This window comes from Hyperolius riggenbachi, chromosome 3 (genome assembly GCF_040937935.1).
Source record: "Hyperolius riggenbachi isolate aHypRig1 chromosome 3, aHypRig1.pri, whole genome shotgun sequence".
Classification (NCBI taxonomy): domain Eukaryota; kingdom Metazoa; phylum Chordata; class Amphibia; order Anura; family Hyperoliidae; genus Hyperolius; species Hyperolius riggenbachi.
In genome coordinates this window covers 166,727,960-166,752,018 of record NC_090648.1, presented here as the reverse complement: position 1 = coordinate 166,752,018, position 24,059 = coordinate 166,727,960, and the positions used below count along the sequence as shown (strand labels likewise).

The following is a 24,059-nucleotide window of genomic DNA, read 5'->3' as shown; positions in this document are numbered from 1 at the left end:
GTTTTTAACCACTTTTAATGCGGCGAGGAGCGGCGAAATTGTGACAGAGGGTAATAGGAGATGTCCCCTAACGCACTGGTATGTTTACTTTTGAGCGATTTTAACAATACAGATTCTCTTTAAGTAGATCAACTCTACATTAAAATGAATAGTGAAGCGTCTGCTTTCTGTGTAACAGTGCCACCTAGCAGTCAGAGGGAGTGATGACACTGGATGTAAATAAAGTACAGCAGAATCCCCAGTATCCGGCACTGGCAGGGATCGCCTGATGCTGGTCACTTGTGATTGCTGGCTGTTTGACCAACCGGCCAAAAAAGCACACACCTCCCTCCTCTTGCAGGACAAAATACTCACCGAGCCTCCAGCCACATCCTGCAGCTACTAGCGTGTTTGGCTTTCCAGCGTCCTCAGTGTATAGCTCCCAGCGTGTCTCCTGACCACGTCACATGATATGCCTGGAACCATGCACAGATGCCAAAAAGCCACTAGGAGCCCACTAGGAGCTGCAGGATGTCGTTGGAGGCTCGGTGAGTATTTTGTGGCTGGCAACTCTCGCCCCACCCCCAAACTCCACCAAAAACCAACTCCCATTATCTCCTCAGGCATGCCCGTTAGTTGAGACTTCAGGTTGCCTGAGTTCCAGAGTGTGCTGTGCTAGCTTGCAGATCATTTGGCCCTGTGCCTGTTGGTGCAGGTGAGGTGGTGTAGGTGCCAGAGGCCAGGTGGAGAGTGGGATGCATTCTCATCAACAGTTATTTATTTTTTGCTTTTTCTTTCTTCCTCTTTTTTTTTTTTTTTTTTTTTAGAACTGTTTCTTTTTAACTTTACTACAGCAGACTATAAATGGTGTCCTTGCTGTCCACTCAGCAATGGTTTTTGTACTGCATCTTCATCACAATCACACACCACAAAGATCAAATCATCATATTTTAATATTACTGTGCCAATATTTACATCAATAAGTTTCAGAGTGAACAGCATTTACATTTGATTTCATCCAATTAAATCATCTAATACATTAATGTATTTATTTCATGAGACATGAGTAAAAACTGAACAGTACAAAATTATCACAAAAAGCCAAATACAGTAACAAAAGAAGAAAGAGGGATTCACTTGCAATGGCATCACTTCACATTTTATCAGTTTCCTTCAATGGATCAGGTATATGAGTTACATAGTTTTTGCCAAGCGGCGCTGGCTCTTCAGGATCTTCTTCAGGCAGCTAGAAAGAGAGGGCAAAGAATGAATCAAAGTGGATCCGAGATAAACTTTTACTCATTGCAATTGTGCCCCTTACATATAGGTTATAGGGCATTCCTCAAGCCAAATACTTTTTTTTTTGTTTTAACACCCTAATTCCTCATACACTAAACAAGCCTCGCCCACAGTTCCTCCAGCACCTAGGCATTCTGAGTCCCATGTAGCAAGAGCTCATGGGAGCTCAGTATGGGGAGGAGGAGGAGGCATTACCAGACAGAGATTTCAGAGGCAAGGGGGCGGAGGGGGAGGAGAGAGGAGGAGAGTTTTCACAGGCTGAGGAGGTGGAGATGCAGAGCGGCTTGCCTTTGTGATGACAAGAGAATATGGATTTGCTGTGTAAAATATCTAAATTTTAGATAAGGCCGGGTTCACATTAAACAAACAACAAACAAACAAACACAGAACATTTATATCGCGCTTTTCTCCTGGCGGACTCAAAGCGCCAGAGCTGCAGCCACTAGGACGCGCTCTATAGGCAGTAGCAGTGTTAGGGAGACTTGCCCAAGGTCTCCTACTGAATAGGTGCTGGCTTACTGAACAGGCAGAGCCGAGATTCGAACCCAGGTCTCCTGTGTCAGAGGCAGAACCCTTAACCATTACACTATCCAGCCACCAGCTGGTGTGGAAGCCTTAGGGCCCTTTTCCACTAGCAATCGCAATCACAAATCACAAACGCCAGTGATTGCGATTGCGATTTTTCATTAACTCTGTTATGCGATTGCGATTTGCGATTTTCATTTGCATTGCATTATCATTGTAAAAATCGCTCCAGCAAGCGATTGTGATTTGCGATTAGCGATTTCAAAATCGAATCACTGTAGTGGAAAATACTTCTCGTGACTTCTATGATAAAGTAACAACCCTAGCGATTTATAAATCACTAGCGATTTGCGATTTTGTGATTCAGCAATCACAATCGCTCTAGTGGAAAAGGGCCCTTAAAGTGGATCCAAGATGAAAAACTAACTATAACAAGTAACTTGTCTATATATCTTAGGCCCCATTCACACTTGCGTTCTGTCACGCAAACGCATAGGAAGTGGGGTAGAACATCAGGTGTTTGCGTCCTGTGTGTTCTGTGCTTTCCGTTCCCCATAGGTTTCCACATCCGCATGGTGCAGTCAGGATCATTAGCGTTCCCTGTCCGGATCCGCCTGATCGGATCCGGACCGTATACTGTACAAACGGAACGTACGTTCCGCATAGCAATGCAAACACACGCGTCCGTTCTGTACAGTATGGAGCCGGACCGGATCCGGACTCCGGAGGCTTTTCCACCATGTGCTATTTTTTGGGTCCGGCTCATCCGGCCCACGCACCCGGAACGGATCCTGACTGCACCATGCGGATGTGGAAACCTATGGGGAACGGAAAGCACAGAACACACAGGACGCAAACACCTGATGTTCTACCCCACTTCCTATGCGTTTGAGTGACAGAACGCAAGTGTGAATGGGGCCTAAGATATATAGACAAGTTACTTGTTATAGTTAGTTTTTCATCTTGGATCCACTTTAAGGCTTCCACATCAGCCACCACAAACTTCAGAAACAGAGATCACATTATAGCCCTAGTTTACCCTTAGGCTGTGTTCCCACTTTAATAGAGACAGAGAGGACTGGCACTGCCAGAGAGAGAAGACTGGCACTTGCAGTTGGATGTGATGCATAGGGCTACAAGCAGCTAGGTGGACGCCAGGTCGGAGAACTCCCATTTTGTGTCACTGGCGCTTGTTAAGCACTAGATAAAAGGCCTTTGGACGTTTGCCGAGATCTCCGTCCTGGCGCCCACCTAGCCGCTTGTAGCCCTGTGCATCACATGCAACTGCAAGTGTGTCTTTTATACCTTAATAAAGTTTTGAACGACAGTGCCAGTCCTCTCTCTCTATTGGACTTGCAAATATGTTTATTTTTTATATATGTTTATATTTGTGACTTAAGCAAGACACAACAGTTCATCTTTACACTGCAGCGAGCTGGCAAACGCATAGACCTGTCCGATCCCACGCATCAGCAGATCTTGAGTGCTGGGAGTCTATCTATTTTTTTGTGCATCACATTTAATGTGTGTTCCCACTTTACTTCCGCATCACGTGCGACCAGCGAGAGTGGACAGTATAATGTCTGCTCCGATGATCCGCGTGATCCGGCTGGAGCATGCAGCAGATGCGCTCCCGCAAAGGTTATATGGGGGAACGCATCCGTCTGGCCCGGGATTACCGTGGATTACACAGAAGTGTGGTCCACTTACTGCAATAGATCTCGCGGATCCATTGCAGTGTGACAAGTGTGAATGGCTTCTATGTATAACAGGAGCTGTTCACTGTCTGGCTAGCAATGAGGAGAATGGACAAAAAAAAGTAAGTTCTCCGCTCTAGTGGAAACAGAGCGTTAACCTCTTCAGGACCATAGGCATGCACAACCCCCCACCCCACCCCACCCCACCCTAGTGACCAGGCTATTTTTTCCAATTTCGACCACTGCAGCTTTAAGGCCTCGCTGCAGGGCCCTACAACTCAGCACACAAGTGATCCCCCCCCCCTTCTCTGCCCACCAACAGAGCTTTCTGGTGGCGGGCTCTGATTGCTCCCCGAATGTTTGTTTATTTATTTGTGTATTTTTTTGTTTATTTTTTAAATAAATATTCCTATTTTAATAATATATTTTTTTTAATCTCCCCCTCCCTCCCCCTGCCAGCCTATGACAGCGATTGGCTATCATAGGCAATTAGGCATCAGTATATGACAGCGAATCGCTCCTGTCTCTCCAGGGGGGACAGTCTGTCCCCAGTACAGAGCTGTCGTAGATCGCATCGCTGTACTGTGTAAATAGACAGTGGTTTCGCCATCTAACAGTCTCCTAGTGGCGATTGCTGCTGGGAGACTGATTATGGAGCTGAGCATAGGCGTGTGCGATCTACTTCAAAACCCCACCTCAGGACTTGAGACCACTTGGCGTTAGGCGGTTCCGTGGCTGCCGCCGTGACCACGCCCATTGGCGTGATGTGGTCGTTTAGCGGTTAAACAGGAACAAAACATCAGATACATGAGAATTAACCATTGATTTCCATTGTAATAAATTACATATAAGAAAGCTAAAATAATAGTCTTCTACCTTCCCCTTCTTAGCTATTTGAATGCTTAGGTGTAGAGTGCCTCAATTTTCTGGTTTATCTTGTTTACCCGCAGGGCAAGGACAAGGTTCTCCAGCACTAGATGCGGAGAACCCAAAGTGCGCCCCCCCCCCCCAACCCCAGGATCCCTGCCCGTGCAAAGGCTACTGCGCCTGCGCAAGTGCCACTGTCCATCACCTCCATGTGGACCGGAGTGTACTACGCAGTAGTTCTGTGCTTGCGCAGTACAATCCAGAGCACTTGGAGGTGAAAAACAGTGGCGCTCACGCAGGCACAGTAGAGGACGACCTGGAGGTCATCCTCTGCACCGGCAGGGACCCCGAGCCGGCGGCTGTGAGCGGAGATGCAGCATGGGACATAGCCACTGCCAGGGGCTGGAGGAAGCACTGGGTAAGTAGAGTGGTGGAGAGCATAGTATGGTTGATGATTCTTTTAAGCAGGCCATACACTACTCAATATTTTTCAATCAATATCCGGACATTTCAATCAGTTGGTCGAATCCGCTAGATATCGATGACGCAGACTATTCCTAAACAATAGATTTTCAGCAAAAATAATTGATTCTATTGATTGTGAGGGATGGAATATTTTGCTAGTTTGGTGGTCTGTTCGATGCTGGTCCGATCGACTCAGCAGCTTCTCACCTCACATTCTTCTCACCTGTCCACAGCATGGTTCCCGTGTCTTCTCTCCCTGCTGGCTACTTCATCTCACCACTTCCGTGTCCCAGGGTTCCTGTGTGAAGTAACTGAAACACTTGAGGCCTCTAGAGGTCACATAAGTTACGTGCCACGCTGCCCCTAGTGTATGTCCTCACATCACACAAGTGCCTGGGACTTGGGAGGGAAGCAACAGCAGCTGGTGGGGAGAGCAAAGTGTGCTGTGGGTTGAGTCAACCCTTTTCTTTCCACAGGCATAGAATAGTCAGACCTTTCCCCTAATAACTGAAAGGTGGTGGCAGCTTCTTACCATAATATTGTGCGTAGTAAAGTGTCTGTGTTTTCCACACGTTCCCTTCTGGCCTGTATGTTTGCCTAATTCCAGATACTCTGGCAAATTGATTGCATCCATGAGATTGGATGGTCTGGGGGCTGAAGCAGATTGGGAGGAACGAAGCAGTCTGGCCAGTAGGGGTCATGTGACATCAGGGTATCGCTTATCCACTTGTGTTTCAAAAAGCTCCTTTAGAACCATCTCATATGGGCCCAATCCAATTCCTCTTTTTCATCTAAGTTTTCTCCTTGGTGATATTTTTCATCTTGTTTAAATGAATAACTTTTCAGCACTTTGAAACCAGAACCAGTACCAGAAGGTAGGTGGAAAAGTACTGTCACAATTATTCTGAGTATTTTCTTGCCTGCTGGTGGCTTAAAAAGCATTTTATTGAAAATGTGGGAAAATATCACCTGAATTGTATCAGGCCCATAATGTCTTGGTGCTTTATAAATGAAAGGCCCAATTAGATACAGTAGAATAATGGAAGCAACATGTTTAATTTGTTACTTTTTTATTAGAGTTACCAATTATCCAGCAAGCTCATGGTGAACCAGAACAGTTACAGTTCTATACGTCTGTTATACTCTGCTGCCATCTTGTGGCAATAATAGGTTAGTATTTTTGCTTTCCATTTAGAAAGGACTGGTTCAGTACTAGTTTCAGATGCCTTTCTACAATATCTCTTTTATCCTTTAAAATGACTCTGTACAAAAAAAAAACGCCCCGGGGGATACTCGCCTTGGGAGGGGGAAGCCTGTGGATCCTATCGCGGCTTGCCGCATCCTCCTCAGTCCCACGATGGTCTTGCTCTGGCCCACGGAAAGCATAGCTGACAATTTGTCGGGCTGTGCAATATTTACCTTTCCCTGTTCCAGCAGAGGCGCTGTTTTGGCTCTCTGATCCGAAATAGGTGGAAATAGCCGATCTCAGTCTGGTCCGCTCTGCTGCGCAGGCGCAGTAGACTTGGGCCTGCAGACTGCGGACCCGACTGAGATTGGCTATTTCCACCTACTTCGGAGCCGAGAGCTGCTACTGCACCTGCGCTGGAACCGGGAAGGTAAATATTTACATGGTCGCTGTTCCTGGACCTGCAGCGAGACCACCGTGGGACGGAGGAGGACAGGATAAGCCTTGATAGGATCCAGAGGCTTCCACCTCCCGAGGTGAGTACCATCCAGGGGCATTTTTTGTGAGTAAAGATACTCTTTAAACACACACAGAATGCTTGCTTATCATCAGTGTCACCAGGACTTCAAAAGTGCCTGTGTGATCTCTACAGACTTTGTACCAGCGTTCCACCAGAATATAATCGTAATGCGGCAGCATTTAACCAGAAAATACTTATTGTGTTAACGTTTCACCACAAAATAAACGTATTGCGGCAGCATTTCACCAGAAATCATACTTATTGCGGTGGTGTTTCACAAGAAAATACATGTAATGCGGGCATTGTTTCACCAGAAATCACACTATAATGCGGGCAGCATTAAACCAGAAATCACACTATAATGTGGGCAGTGTTTCACCAGAAATCACACTAAAATGCGGCTGAATCACTCAAACTCAGCCTCACAACTCTGCGAAGCTCAGCTTGCCCACTTAGTGACAGCTCAAACCATCCCCCGAAACCCTCCCCGTCCCCCATCCCCCTCACTACTGAAGTCTATGCAGAGACGTATCTGGGCAATACGGGTAACAAAAAATGGCATTCTGGCTGGGACAGGGGGTGCTGGCTGGGGGCTAGGTGTAGGCCATGGCCAGGTGCTGGCTGAGGCGTGTGCAGGCTGGAGGCAAGGTGTAGGCCATGGCCAGGTGCTGGCTGAGGCAGGGTGCACTGCAGGCTGGGGGCAGGGTGCAGGCTGTGACCATGGTGCTGCTTGGGCTCTGGTATCCTATTCCAATCCTTCAAGTTAACTTTCATCATTGTGGTGAATCAATCACTTTACTTATTTACCTCATAATAATTTAAATTTTGCTGTTGCGCTTCCAGCAGCCAGATGTGATCTCTGCTGCCTGGACTGCTGCCCGCCTAGGTGCCTCAGTCGGTGCGCACTCACTCACACACACTGTGCATCACCTGACCGCCTTCCCGGGGCCTGCAGCTACATCCACGCAATGTTTCCTCTTCTAGGCTCCCCTCCCAGCTCCATCACATATGCGGCCATTTAGGAGGCGGATCGGGGAGGCAAGACAGCGAGCGGTGCCGACGTTGCTATGGCGACCAGAGACGCTGTGGGGTAGTCCCCGCGGCATCTCTAGTCGCCATAGCAACATCGGTGCCCTTCGCTTCCCCAATCCACCTCATGATTGACCACATATGTGATGGAGGTGGGAGGGGAGCCTAGAAGAGGAAACAGTGCGTGGACGGTGGATGTAGCTGCGGCCGCCAGGTGACACACAGCGGGGCACTGCCTGCAACAAGTTAGTGAGTGTGTCACAGTCACTCGGCCTCTCTCCTCTCCTTCTGCGGGCCCCAGGTGGGCGGGGAAAACAGCGCTGGTGGTGACAGAAGGTTCCAGTCCGCCAGGACTCAGAGAGGGGTGCTTAATTGCTTACTGGGGATGTGCCCCCCAAGATTAGTGACAAGGTGCGCCTATAGCAGGTGTCCTATGTGCACCCCAATAGATACACCTATGAGTCTATTACACAGTGGACTGAATAGGAAGGGCAAGGCAGCAATGATACTGTTTACTTTGGATCAGATTTGGGCTCACCTTATTTCCTCTAGCCTGGACTAGCTGCTGCCTGCTGTGTCTGGGACTCTGAGGGAGACACACCAAGCCACATGTTTTGAGGGGAACGCAGGGCCAGCCAGGGGGCATGGCGGGAGGCACAGTCTCCTCTTTCCTGTCTGCAACCGGTGGTGTAGCCCGAATGCCTGGCGTGTTACACAAGTTTTTGACAGAGGGGGCAGAGTTAGAGGCGGCACCACATGAGGTAAACAAAGTACCTGTGCAGCTGCTTGCTGTGAAAGGGAAAGGGAAAGGAGAGGGGGCGGCCTGGCAGGCAGCAGTGCGTGCATAGAGGTGCGGTGGCCCGTGCTGCGCCCCCCCCTCCCCGTTGCTCCAGGCAACCGTCTGTTCTTGCCTGATAGTTGAAACGCCGCTGTTTGCCATTATGCTGTCCATGACAGAACACAGCGGATGCAGTGTAGATGGTGCCTAACACTTTGTCTTGGGGTATTTTCAATAAATGTGTATATTTATATAATTACAGTCCTTGGTGTCTGCTTTAACGGAGGCGAGTCCACCACTTCCTCCCAGAAATTAAAAAAAAAATGTATGTACTTTTATCTTTCTGGCGCCTCTGTTCACCTACCAATATACTAACACTTTGTCAGTTGACTATATAGAGACTGAGGGACACGGAGAAGAAGAACATTTCATATGAACGTGGAGTTTAACATGCAATCAGTGAGGACTCACTTACCTCCCAGTACACGCCATCATAAAAGCAATTCTCATCAGAAGGAGCCCCCCAGAAAGGCAGCTTCAGGAATAATCCTGTGGTAAAGATTATCAGTAAATGAATTAATCTTTAAAGTCATATAACAGAATAACATATTAACAAAATAACAACTGTGCATTTTATTTGTTCAAAGTCGTGTTTAACCTGATAGAAAAGGGACCTTTTAAAATGTATTTATGATTCATTAATTTAAAACAATGATCTAATAAATGCATATGAAAAACAGTGTTTGTGCTGAATATTTAAAAAACACCTGAAGTTAGAGAGATATGGAGGCTAACATATGTATTTCCTTTTAAGCAATGTGAATTGCCTGGCTGGCCTGCTGATCCTCTGTCACTAATACTTTTAGCCATAGACCCTAATTAAGCATGCAGATCAGGTGCCTCTGACTGAAGTCTGACTAGATTAGCCATATGCTTTTATCAGGTGGGTGATTCAGACTCTATCGCAGCCACACAGATTAGCGGGACAGCCAGGCAATTGGTATTATTTAAAGAGAAATAAATATGGCAATCACCATGTGCTTCTCGCTTCAGGTGTACTTTAAGGTTTTCTAGTAATTGCCAGAGCCCAACACTACTGATTGATTTCTCACCATGCTGATAACTGTCACATTGTCAGTTAATTATAATAATAATAATCAAGAACAAATTCCATGCATGGCACAGTAGTCTAATTCTATAAAAACAACATGAGACTCAGTGCTTTTCCATAACGTGTATTGAACAATTTTTACCACCACACCTCTAGATTGCAACATGACATATGTCAATTGCACAAGCCCTATTAAAAACATTTGTCACTAGCTGCATGCATGCTATCTCTGGAGATTATATACGCCACAGTTTGCAGATCTACTTGCCCTTGGGAGCTCTCACTTTCCCTTCTTAGGCATTGCCTTTGCTCACATTTGTATGCAGTCTCTTCACTAGCCAGCCTGTAAATGTAACTCATGTTTCCAGCCAATAGTGTCCATATATATCCAACCACTGTCACTGACCCATCTTTGATGGGTCCATGTTTGGCGCTACCAAACTTGGGGCCGCACACTTAAGCCGGTCTGAATTACTTGTTTGCGGAGCGCGGTGAAGTTCATTGTGGGCTTCCCTGCGTTTGTTTGCCACCATCAAGAGCCGTACGACTCTGGCGTGTTTGTGTTTGTGGGATTCCCTGGATCAGCCTGTGGATGGTGGCCTGGAGATGCCAATATTAGTCAATGCGTTTCACTGGCTGCCCGCCAGTTTAATCAGGACATAAGGCTTCAGTGCTTTGAGTGCCCTCTTGCAGGCTTTTATATTTGCACTCATGCATATTCCTTTCTAACGTCTATCACTTAGCCCAGTGATGACTAACCTTGGCACTCCAGCTGTGACAAAACTACAAATCCCATCACGCCTCTACCTCCCCGAGTTTTGCTTAGAACTGTTAGAGTATTGCAATGCCTCATGGGACTTGTAGTTCCACCGCAGCTGGAGTGCCAAGGTTAGCCATCACTGGCTTAGCCCATTTTACATCACTTTGCTTTTAAGCCCCATCTTGTGGATTTTTAATATAAAGACCATTATCTTAAATTTTACCCCCAAAAATGTCATTAGAAGTAATTTTTATTGTCCATATTCCTTGCACTAAAAGCCTAATAATGTAACATTTCACATTTAAATGGACTTTTTAGGGGGGTCACAGGGAAACAGGAAAAACACACACAAAGAAAACCAAGTTAAAGACCCCACAGCAATCCTACCACATTATTTATTGTCATTCCACATTATTTATGGACAACAGCTACAGAAACACCCCCAAATTAAAGTCTACAAGAGAACCCGAGGTGGGTTTGTGAAATCATATTAGGACACCTAGGCATATTCTATATACAATCCCCTGCCTCTGTGTCCTTTCAGTGAGACCATCCCTATTCAGTGTGCAGCAGGCTCTTGTGCACAGTGCCATCAGAGATGGACAGAGTGAGTGTAATAAGCTGAGGCTGGGGCGCACTTGTCTGTCAGTTTTTTGCACACCATGGGCTTGATTAACTAAACCATGATAACTCAAATATCACACCTTATCAAAGATATCACACCTTATAAAAGCTAATACGCCTTATCAGAGTAGTATAGCGACCGCTACGAACCTGCAGGGGCTCAGGGCAGGACGAGTGCCATTGCCAATTAGCAGACAGAAGTTTGTAGCGATCGCTATGATACTCTGATAAGGCGTGCTAACTTTGATAAGGTGTGATATCTTTGATAAGGTGTGATATTTGAGTTATCACGGTTTAGTAAATCAAGCCCTATGTGTGTCTGTATGTGTGAAAACACACGTTTTATCACAGAAGCTAATGTACAGTAATTTATAGAGAAAATGTGTGCAGTGCTTCACTGCTGTCTGTTTTTATCTGCATGGGGAAACACATTCAGGCGTGCACTAGCCAATTGAATAACATTGGTTCTCAGTTTACCTGTGCAGAAAGCGAGGGGGGGGGGGGGCATCCAAAGTTTTGCAGGGGGGCCCAGTGAGTACTAGTTACGCCCCCTGGTATAAGCACTACATTGCCTCCTTTATTGCTTTTCTTTATTATCACATCACTCATGTTTTTTAATTCCATCAAAGCTGTGCACCACTACCTCTCCAATCTATCATTTTCAAATCCTTTTTCATTCATTCCAAAAATATGGCCATTGACCTATTAGACAGCAGAGAGAGCATATATTTTGACCTGGATTTCAAATTTGTAAACATTTTTACCTGACTAGCTTCCTCATACTCCTCAAATTCTAGTTCATCAATGTCATAAACCTCACCTCCTTTAGCTCCATCTATCTCGTTATTTTTCACCAATCCTGACGTTAAATTCTCAACCCTTATTTATTGAGGGTTCCTAAAAAACATCTTTTTTAGGAGTTCCTTTCTCAAAAATAAAAGGATGTCTTTGTATACTTCAAATTCATCCCCATGCATAGTAGGGCAGAAGGTCAATCCCTACTCAGTACAAACAAGGGATCTTCCATGAGGGAGTGTTGTGTGAGATGAATGATATGGAGATCATTGTTCTAGCTACATTTGGTTTTCCAATGCTATTGCTCTAGCTCTTGTTACCCTTCCTTCTGGGTCTTTGTCCTTTACTGAATCTTCCAAAATATCTACTGGTAGTTCCTCCCAAAAAATCATCATATTGGCTATTTTCCATTCTTGTTTCTCCTATCCTATTCACCTGTCCTACATCCTCATGTTCATCTGAATTTCCAGAGCTAACATGCGTACAGCTAGTGCCCAGTGTTTTTAATAAGGGTTGTGCAGTTAAAACGGGTCATGTTGCAATCTAGAGGTGTGTGGTGGTAAAAATTGTTCAATACACTTTATGGAACAGCACTGAGTCTCGTTGTTTTTTATACATTGTCAGCTGAATTGTTTTGCGCAACATCAGACAACTTATGCCCACCTGCATTGCAGAGGAATGCAAGACAGTGCCTAGGTATATTGTAATAAGCTCAGGCAGCTGATAAAGACACAACCTCACTAATAAAAGGTTAGTTTGGTCATACAGTACTTTCAAATAGAATTTTACCGAAAACTTTTATTATAGATTTGGATAGGATGAGCAAAGGTTTAAAACACTATTAAGTTTACATTGTTTTCCTGGTCGGAGAGAATCATTGTCATCAACAGGATGTGAGTGCTTCTCTTCAACTTCAAATACACAAACAATAAAAACCTCATAAAGATAATAACTTCTTTCCCAGACTACTAAAATATTTTTTTTTATTATTTACAGGAAGTAAAGAGACCCTTTAGTGCATACATGTCAAACTCTGGCCTGTGGGCCAAATTTGGCCCAGAGAGCCATCAAATTTGACCCCCAAGTAGTTGCCCAACTTTGCATTATGTTTGGCGCACTATAGCCCACCAAGGAAGCTATACTGGAAGTAAAGCCCTATATCACCAGGGAAGTCATATGGTGGAGGGACACCATAGAACTGTATAGGGAGGGAGAGGGCCACTAGGCACTAGGGAACTGTATAGGGGAAGAAGGACCACTAGACACCAGGGAACTGTATAAGGTAGGAAGAGAGGTCCGCTAGACACCAGGGACCTGTATAGGGGAGGGCACTAGACACCAGGGAACTGAATAAGGGAGTGAGGATGCATTAGACACCAGGCAGATCCCAAATTATTTCTTCCTCTGAGTTGCTACGACTTGGAGGGGGAAAATAATTTAACGTCGCCGGGAATATGAGCAGCAGCAGGGTGAGATGTATTTTGGCTTACCCTGCGCCCAGCTCAGCGGCGACGTTATAATATGTACGCCTCCCAGCAGCCACTTGCTGTAAGGTGCCTCCTCTGGCTCCTGATTAACCACTTGATGACCCAGCCTTTACCCCCCCTTAAGGACCAGCGCTGTTTTAGCTGATCTGTGCTGGGTGGGCTGTGCAGCCCCCAGCACAGATCAAACACTAGGCAGAGCGACCAGATCGCCCCCCTTTTTTCCCCACTAGGGGGATGATGTGCTGGGGGGGCCTGATCGCTCCTGCCTGCCTGGGTGTTGCGGGGGGGGGGGGGGGCACCTCAAAGCCCCCCTCCGCGGCGAAATTCCCCCCCCTCCCTCTCCTCCCTCCCTTCCCCGGAGATCCGAGGCTGCACAGGAACGGATCTGTCCTGTGCAGCCTCTAACAGGCTCCTGCCTGTCATGTGACAGCGATCCCCGGCCGCTGATTGGCCGGGGATCGCTGATCTAGTACAACGCTGCTACTGTTAGCAGCGTTGTACAAATGTAAACAAAGCGGATTATTTCCGGTTGTGTTTACACTTAGCCTGCGAGCCGCGATCGGCGGCCCGCAGGCTATTCACGGAGCCCCCCCGCCGTGAATTGACAGGAAGCAGCCGCTCATGCGAGCGGCTGTTTCCTGATTAATTAGCCTGCAGCCGGCAGTCCTGCAGCTGCCACTTTGCCAACGCGCGTTATGAGTGCGCGGTCGGCAAGTGGTTAAATGACATGCATCGGGAGCCGGGTATGCAGCAGCATTGTCATGTATAGGGATGGCAATGCTTAGGAGAACTTTGCAGTCATGGCTTCCTAGTTAAACACATGATCATTATCAGTGAATCAGAGCCTTACACATCTATCAGCTGATCAGGGGCGTAACTAGAAATTACGGGGGGCCCTGCAAAATTTTGGATGGGGCTCCCCAGCTGTCATTGCTGGAGGGGGGAGCGTTGATGGAAGCCCGAGATGAGGGAGGGGGGTTCGGGCCCTCCTCCCTGCCGCAGTTTATGCCTGTGCCTTCCCCTCCTTCGCTGTGCCCCCTCCTGCCCCTAAAAATGGCCCTAGAGGTCCCCAGAGCCAGGGTACCCCCCCTCAAGCTTCTCCCCTTAAGGGCCCCCCTGTGGCTGCATCCCTTGCAGGGGCTATTGTAATGCCCCTGCAGCTGATCAAACTGATCACATCACATGCTTCTCCATGATTTCTCCTAAGCATTGTTATCCCTAATCACATATTTCATGGGTAAAGCTGACAGCTCAAAATTATAGACTGGGCATAAACTGAGGAGGAATTTGTGCTCATTTTCAAAGAAGCATTTTCATTCTTTTTTTTTTTCTTTCACCCAGTAAACATCAGACCTACACCAATGTAAAAATGAATGAAAAAAGGAAGGTCCGCTTCAATGTCTTCCGATATTTTATTGGGGACTTATCCCGAAGCAGCGCCTGAGAATAATGGCGCACGGTGTTGCCGCTAATCCGTTTGCCGCTTATCGCTATTTAACGTTAAAGCCTTATTGTTATTTGGCGTTAAAGCCTTATTGTTATTTAGCGTTAACACACAGAACCCTCTCTGTACCTACCTCTAACCCATAAACCCCCCCTGGTGGTGCCTAACCCTAACCACCCCCCTGGTGGTGCCTAACCCTAACCCCCCCTGGTGGTGCCTAACCTTAACCACCCCCCTGGTGGTGCCTAACCCTAACCACCCCCCTGGTGGTGCCTAACCCTAACCAACCCCCCTGGTGGTGCCTAACCCTAACCAACCCCCCTGGTGGTGCCTAACCCTAACCAACCCCTGGTGGTGCCTAACCTTAACCACCCCCCTGGTGGTGCCTAACCCTAACCACCCATCTTGGTGGTGCCTAACCCTAACCACCCCCCTGGTGGTGCCTAACCCTAACCACCCCCCTGGTGGTGTATATTGTACTGTAACTATACCTAACCCTACTCTCACACAGAACCCTCCCTTTACCTATCCCTAACCCTAAGACTCCCCTGGTGGTGCCTATCCCTAAGACCCCCCTGGTGGTGCCTAACCCTAAGACCCCCCTGGTGGTGCCTAACCCTAAGACCCCCCTGGTGGTGTCTAACCCTAACCACCCCCCTGATGGTGCCTAACCCTAAGACCCCCCCCCCCCAGTGGTGCCTAACCCTAACCTTGACAGTGTTAAATTAAATCCATTCACCGTTTTGCAGTTAAATAACGTCTGCAGTTTGGCTTCTGTAGGGGGCTATTGATAAATAACGTTAGTGTGTGCCACTATTGATAAATAACGTTAGTGTGTGCCACTGTTGATAAATAATGTTAGTGTGCCACTATTGATAAATAACGTTAGTGTGTGCCGTTTTTCTTCTTTTTTCCCTGTGCGCCATTATTATGCAGTACTAACAATAAATAGCGATAAGCGTATCTTTTTAATGTGGCGCCATTTTTATGCATAGGCGCTGTGCGCCATTATTCACTGATCCAGCAGAGAAAACACAGAGCTGACATGTTTCGGACCCAATCTGGTCCTTATTCATAGCACAATTTTACAGCTCAAACACACAGTTAAAAAGGAAAAGGAAGGGGAGGGGTTGACCCAGAACCACCCTGCCAGGGAGGGACGGGTCAACATAGAACCAACACCAATGTAAGTTGTGGATAATGGCCTAGAAGTGCACTTTAGGAAGTTATAACTATGATTTTGTATTGCACCATGCCCAACTACATCACACTACAGGCCTAACGTTCCAAGTCTGACTGGAATTATTAGGATAGAGTTTTTGGGGTCAGCACACTGGATCAGACACGGGCTGATGCCAATACCATCAGAGAGCCACAAGTGGCAGAGTGAGAGATGGGGACTTACCAACTACAGCACCTCCCACAAAACCGAAAGCCAGCGATACACATAATCCAGCTGCTTGATATCCACCCTGAATGCTTGGCGTTCGGTGTACATAATCACCTGTAAATCCGAACATCGCCACCAGGCTGCAAAATAGGTAACACATGAAGCTACACATTTCAGGAATTCGATTGTTGCACAATACATCTTCTATGCACCACCCACAAACATGTCCAACTAATAGTATATAGGTACATGTTGCTATAACTAAGTGAACATAGTAGCAATTCTAAGTAGAACTTGCATGGGTTCACTTTTTATTTTATTTTTTTCTAGGGTTAATAAACCAGTGTTTTATCTCTGCAGTCAGGAAAGTCTGACTTCGGTGGCAATTCTGTGTGGCTGTGCAAAGATTCCTGACTGCAGGACAGTGATTAGTTTTAAAGCTCACCATCTCTCTGTATGGGAGTTAATGAACAGCAGCAATGTAAATGTGACGTTAAATATGACTCATATGTAAAACCTGGATTACCAAACCTTAAAACTAAAATACGACTAGTGGAGCTAATGAAAATTCTATCTAGGATCTGTTATAGATGCACATAGCAGCGGTAAAATTGTCATGCACAGGCAGCACATGGCAATCTTACTAGTACTAACGCTAGGGGACAGCGCACATTACCCTATTAGTGCAACGTGCGTAATTTACCAGGGTAGTGTGTGGTGTACTGCGCATTACCCTGGTTGCACTAACAAAGTAGCGTGTACTGCTACCCTGGCATTAGTACTGGTAAAATTGCTGTGCGATACCTGTGCACACCAATATTAACGCTACTTTTTGCCTCAGGTCCATAGTTACTTTAATTTTAACTTAGTTTGCTTTAAAGCACTATTTTCATAAGTCTATAAATCATTACCTTCCTTATGCTGGGTACACACGGTAAGATTTTCCGTGCAATTTTGCGATTCTCTTATCTTCATTTGTTTTTTTTATATTTTTCCATTCACTGCTATGAGAAATCGAGTGCAGAAAAGATTGGGAGCAATATCAGACATGACGGATCGGATCCATCTATCGGACGGAAAATCGTACCGTGTGTATTAGGCATTAGCTAAAGAGTGAAGCCAATATGGACATAATGCTGGGCATACATGCGATTAGCCGCCGGATCGACTCCCGCCGCCCTCCCGTGCGTCCCTGCTCATCCCCACCGCCGTCCGGATCGATTCCCGCTCGTCCCTGCGGGCGCTTCCTTATCTTCCGCTCGACTCCCCGCTATTGTCCACCGCGGGGATTGAGCGGGGTATCGATCCGGTGGGTCATCGGACCTGTCGGAAATTATCAGCTGGGTGCATCAGCGGCTCGATACACGGTACATAAACGTACTGTGTATGCCCAGCATTAGCTATCACTTAATAAACTTTAAATCAAACACAAACATTCTTCAGTTTGATCTTATCTTTGCCATAGCTTACTCACCTATATAACATTATTTTATTAGTGTCCTGTGTCAACACGCCTTGCTTGCCAGAGCGGATACAGGGCAAATGCACCATGCACTATGTTTGCATTAGGGGAAAAATCACATTTAAGGTGCCCATACAGTAGAAGATTATAGGAATCGGCTGAGCCACCGCGTCCGCCCCGCTGCAATGTATAAATGTATGCAGTGTCTATGCATTTATACATTACCTGTCCTGTAGCAGCCTCCACGCGGTGACCGTCCATCTCGCCAGGTAAGCCGCATACACGCTAGCAGCGCATAGCGCCTGACGTCAGACGCTATGTGCCGCCGGTGTGTATGCGGAACCCGGCGAGATGGACGGAAACCGCCTGGAGGCTGACACCGGACAGGTAATGTATAAATGCATAGACACTGCTTACATTTATACATTGCGGCAGCAGCGGTGGGGGTTTCGGGCATGCACTTGGCAGCACCAATTTTCATCCAATTCGATTATAATAATCAAATTGGTTGGTTGGTTGGTTGGTTGGTTGGTCGGCAAATGTATGGGCCCCTTAACATCAGTCACATTTACAATCACAATTACATCAGTGAAAAAGAGGCACCATGATTACGATAATCATAATGCCCTTGCAATGGTTGAAGTACGGGCAGATCATGTGCAATCTGATTTTTTGATCAGTACGCAGTCTTATGGCTGGAATAAACGGGTCGACCGCCGCCGGATCGACCCCAGCCGCGTCCCCGCTGGTCCGCGCGTGCGTGCGGATCGATTACTGCTCACCCCGCCGGTGCTTCCTTATCAGCGCTCGATTCCCTGCCATTGTCCGCCGCCGGAATCGAGCGGGCGAGGGTCGAGCGGCATGATCGGGCCAGCTGAATATTATCGGAAACGTACCGTGTATCCCCAGCAATATGCTAGGTACACACCAACACCATACAATTTTCTGTTAGATTTTCTGTAAGATTTACCTGCCAAATAGATAATTTCCAACATGTAGGAAATTATCTATCTAACCATTTGTATCTGCCTAGCAATTAGGCATTGTTCTACTCAGCAGGAGATAACCAGAAGACAATGCACCAGAGATAATGACCAGTCTCTACAGAAAAGAATCTAATGCAGAAAATCTAACTGAAAAATATAACAGAAAATTGTATGGTGTGTACTAGGCATTAGGAAAATGTCCTGAAGGGTCATCTCTGTCTCTGCAGCTTTCCTGTACAGCAAGGAAAAACACTCAGCAGTGTAGCTGACTTCATAGAGATTCATAAAAAGACTCAACTCAAAGAGGCATTTCTAGTGAAAATGTTTTGCATCAGAGATCCTAAGTTTAGTTACACTTTAAGCCATGGCATGAATCTCATCACTATTGTGTATGCTTTCTTCAGTTTAATTAGATACTGACCCCTCGTTTGTGTAGACGCCCGCGGTGGCCGCTGCTGCTGTTACTGCTCCCACAATCCCTCCGATTATACCGGGCATTCCATGTAGGTTATTGATTCCGCATGTATCTTGGAGGTTTATTGTTGAGTTCAATAGAGGCTGTAAATGTTTTGTTACATTAAAGTTAAACAATGCTGTTCTCTAAGAAATTCAGTAGGCGAATGTGAACTACTTATTAGCTAAAGGAGGAAAAAAGCTGTAAAAACATCATACATTTGGTGCATTTAACATACATTGGTTACAGGAAAGTAAGATATTTGGTAAAAAATGCTTTCATTCGTATTTAATAAAAACTGTTGGAGGTGCCCAAAGGTATTATTATCTATAAATCATAGGAGTAGGTAGATCTTAAGGTGCCCATACATCAGATGATTATGGCCAGATTCGACAAAGAGATACATTTATCTCTTATCAAATCTGATTAGAAATAAATTAGTCTCTTTGTCGAAGCTGCCCATATACTGCAGGCCGATTCTTGTCCGATTTCAGCATGAAATCTTCAGGGAATTGCCTGAGCCCGCTCTGTCTGCCCCACTGCTGCCCCCCTAATGTATAAATGTCCCCCCGTGTGTGTATTTATACATTATCTGTCTTGTGTCAGCCTCCAGGTGGTGTCCATAACCTCCGGACGGCTCTCCTTACATGCTACTGGCACATAGCGTCTGACGTCAGATGCTATGCGCTAGTTGCATGTACGGAGAGCCGCCCTGAGGTTATGGACACTGCCTGGGGGCTGACACAGGATAGGTAATGTATAAATGCACACCCGGGGAGGCGGTGGGGGAGCACATTTATACATTGGGGCAGCGGAGTGGGTTTCATTGGTTCATTGCTCATTCCGAAATCGGCCGTCTTACCACTGCACACCCGATAAACCAACTTTGGCCCAACATTTTGCATCTGGCAAGATCGATTAGCGTGACCACATTTGGCCTGCAATTGGTCGCATTGTCGATCAGGCCTGCACTTAGTGGCACCAATTTTCAACCAATTCGATAATAGTAATCAAATTGGTTGGTCGATCAGCCGCCAGAGTAACCTGATGTATGGGCACCTTCATCTCCACAATGAACAAACCACACAGGTAGATATAAGTTTTAATGATGCCCAATAAGACAACGCATTGCACAGCTACTGGCCCACTTCCTCAGGTCAATAATAAGTGCCTACATCTGCAGCAGTTACGGCTGTGGACGCACATTCCCATGACTGCTGCAGACTTATGGCCCTTTTCCGATAGCCGCGATCAGCTTAAACAAGCATTTGCAATTGTGAGTGGAAAAGGAGCCTTAGGCATTTATTATCGACGTAAGGAAGTGGGCCAGTACCCGTGGAACGATATTGTGCATCATTAACACTTATATCTATCCATGTGGTTTGTTCATTGTGGAGATAAGATCTACCTACTCCTATACTCCAACAATTTTTCCTAGTTCTACTTTTTGGGGTACAGTATTGGACACCATGTATCACAATAACCTAAGGAGAGCACCTGACCAGCACCTGCACTGCAGACCTGGGATACCGAGCGGTTAATTTACCGAGGCTATCTCGGTGGTTGCAGGAGTGCAACCCAACTTTGTGATTTTATATTTCCTTACTCTGTCCTCAGCCATACACTCTTACGATATTGCACCATTGGGCTTCTGGTCTCTCTCATTGCAGAATCATATAATCACTCTAAATTTAGCATGTAGAAAGTATGGGGTAAATTCACCAAAACTTACAGAGAGCACATGTTAAAGGGGAACTGAAGAGAGAGGTATATGGAGGCTGTCATGTTTATTTCCTTTTAATCAATACCAGTTACCTGGCGGCCCTGCTGGTCTATTTCTCTGCAGTAGTATCTGATTAAAACCAGGAACAAGCATGCAGCTAGTCTTGTCAGATCAGACTTATAAGTCTGAACCACTGAAACACCTGATCTGCTGCATGCTTGTTCAGGGGCTATGGCTAATAGTATTAGAGGCAGAGGATCAGCAGGGCTGCCAGGCAACTGGTATTGTCTAAAAGGAAATAAACAGGACAGCCTCCATATACCTCTCTCTTCAGTTCCCCTTTAAGTTTACTGGCATTTACACAACATAAATTGTGCTTCTCCTAACACCTCTCTCATGGGTGGAAGATAGAATTCCACTCTATTAAACTGTCCAATGTGCCTCACCACCCAACATGTCTTATGCACTATGTGACACAGTTGTCCTTTAACCGGTTCAGCACCGCAGTCCGAAAATCTCATGCATCCGAGCAACGTTCCCCTCCCATTCATTCGCATATAACTTTATTGCTACTTATCACAATGAATTGATCTATATCTTGTTTTTTCCGCCACTAATTAGGCTTTCTTTGGGTACTACATTTTGCTAAGATTTATTTTTTCTAAATCTATTTTAAGAGGAAGATTAAGAAAGAAATGAAAAAAATTCATTATTTCTCAGTTTTTGGCCATTATAGTTTGAAATTAATATACGCTACCGTAATTAAAACTCATGTATTTTATTTGCCCATCTGTCCCGGTTATTACACCATTTAAACGATGTCCCTTTATAACAATTTATGGTGCCGATATTTCATTTAGAAATAAAGGTGCATTTTTTCAATTTGCGTCCATCACTATTTATAAGCTTATAATTTTAAATAATATAATAACATATTCTCTTGACATGCATATTTAAAAAGTTCAGACCCAACCTTTAGCCCAGAAAATAAGAGACAATCCCTCAATCCATGGTATACCCCTTAAATCATCTAACACTAAACTAGGCCTATACGCCGATGATATACTTCTCTACTTACAGAAACCCCTTACTTCCCTCCCTAATTTAAATAAGGAATTAGAACACTTCTCAAAAATTTCATTTTACAAACTGAACCATACAAAAACAATTATCCGTCCCTGTCATGTACCAAAAGCCACGATAGACAAACTAAAGAAGCGATGCCAATTCTCCTGGACAGACAAATCTGTAAAATATCTGGGTATCCAGATTACCCCCACAGTAGCCCAACTGTTTAGAGAAAACTACCAACCTTGGTTATCCAAACTAAAATCACAGCTAGAAGACCTCAATAAATTAGAATTCTCCTGGATAGGCAGAGTTAACGCCTTCAAGATGATGATACTCCCACAACTCCTCTATTTATTTAGAAACCTCCCCATTAGAATTCCCCAAAAATTTTTCATTAGCCTACAAAAATTACTCAACAAATTCATCCTGTTAAACAAACATTCAAGATTTTCAAACAAAATATTAACACTCCCTATCTCCAATCTTGGTTTTGGTACCCCAGACCTTGAAAAATATTATCAAGCAACCATAATAGAACAATCTAGAACAATTTGGTCAGGGGACTCTTCAAAACAGTGGTACACCATCGAAGAGGAACAACTAGCTACTGGATCCTACAGGCTATTTCTTATGTCTAGATTAGTTTGGAAGGTCCAACAAAATATAAAAAACCCAGTTTCAGCCAATACGCTTAGAATCTGGAAAATATTACTGAAAATCTATAAAAAAAGATACTCTAGCTGTCGAGATGCCTACTCCTCTGGCAACACTCAATGCTGTTATTAAAGATATAAGCTCAACAATCGAAAACTGGACTTCCTGCGGCATTATAGACATAAAAGACTTGCTTGTAGATTCTAAAATTAGATCATTTGAAAACTTGATTGAATTATATAATATTCCCAAAACCGATAAACCAATTTATTTTAAAGTACATAGATTCCTAGCCAGACACCCTCTAACTCCAATAACTATCCCACCAAAAATTAAAAAACTAATTCTACCTAAAAAAACAAACCTGAAAGGCACATCCACTATATACAAAACAACATTAGAACTTAAAGATGAAGCACCTACTTGGCAACTTAAAGCTTGGCAAGAGCTTCTACAAACCGAAATCAGTCAGGAAGCATGGGAACTAGCCTATAAATCCTTAAGGAAATCCTCACACTGCACTAACCACCAAGAAAGTTTCCTTAAAATTGTATGGAAATGGTATATGTCACCAGAAAAGATCAATAAGTTCGATCATAAAGCCTCCCCCCTCTGCTGGAGAGGATGTAATGAAAATGGTTCTCTCCTACATATATTCTGGAGCTGTCCCAAACTTCGAAAGATGTGGAAAGACATAGAATCTTGCCTCAAAAAACTCCCAGTATCACTGGGAACTATACCCCCTTCTTTGTCTCTCTTGCACCTTGGAACTGTGGACCTGCCCCCCAAAGAACGACTAATAATGAACCACATTTTTATCACTACTAGACATTTAATTGCTAGTAACTGGAAATCTACATATGTACCCCAGATTGACGAAATATTAAAAATTGTTGAAGCCAACCTATTGGCTGAAAAGTCATGGGCCATTAGGAATGGCAATGTTCAGTCGTTTTTGGAGAGAGCAGGTTTATGGTCCATTATATATCCCAAGACAACCCTGAGCGAGTTCTAAGATGCCCTAACTATACTATATTCTCTGGAGAATCCATGAAGTCCTCTTACTAAGGAATACAAATATAACAAAGATATCAATAAAAATAAATACTATAATTATACTAAATGCACATCTTGAGACATATGTCTGATAACCTGTGGATATTATCTTACCTTCTTATCTAAGAATTCAACACATCACACATATGATTCCTGGGAATATTACTGTTCAAATATATGGTTATTTGTTTAATTTGTTTAATTTGAGTTTGTTGTTATATACTGGCGGATTTGGCTACTTTTAGCTAAATTACTCCAGTTTGGTTATTAGTTAATAGCTACTATGTTATTAATGATATAGACCCATAAGGACTGAAGGTCACAATACATACAACCCCCAACAATAAGATATCTCTTAGATTAGATTGATATACGTGGATGCCCTCCTTTTGGGAATATAGGGATATTTACTCCCTATCCCAGATAGAAGAGTATCTTATATTACCAAAAACAAACAAAGCAAACCAAACGAATACAATGCAACAAAGTAATTACTACTAATAATAAACAATAAGAATATAAAGTAATTCATAATATATCACAATACTCCACAACTCACTCGACCAATATAATGGTCAACATAGGAATCTGTCTACGACCTCTCCGGACTCTAACCATGGATTGGACTATTTTAGAGCTTGTGCCATACCTATCCTTTCCCACCAATCAGAACAATGGACTGTCTGAAATCTCTGTA

General features: G+C 44.8%; 1 protein-coding gene across 2 annotated transcripts in view; it reads right to left on the bottom strand.

The window, feature by feature from the left end:
- Positions 1-914: 914 nt before the first annotated feature.
- RHCG (Rh family C glycoprotein) overlaps positions 915-24,059 on the bottom strand; it is a 158,753-nt gene continuing 135,608 nt past the window's right edge. For both annotated transcript variants that reach the window (XM_068272469.1, XM_068272468.1), the window contains exons 7-10: positions 18,826-18,962; positions 15,972-16,096; positions 8,821-8,894; positions 915-1,225 (exon numbers count right to left, since the gene is read on the bottom strand). In XM_068272469.1, coding sequence (XP_068128570.1) covers positions 1,133-1,225; positions 8,821-8,894; positions 15,972-16,096; positions 18,826-18,962 — 429 coding nt within the window. In that variant the 3' untranslated portion in view covers positions 915-1,132. The remainder of the gene's footprint in view (positions 1,226-8,820; positions 8,895-15,971; positions 16,097-18,825; positions 18,963-24,059) is intronic.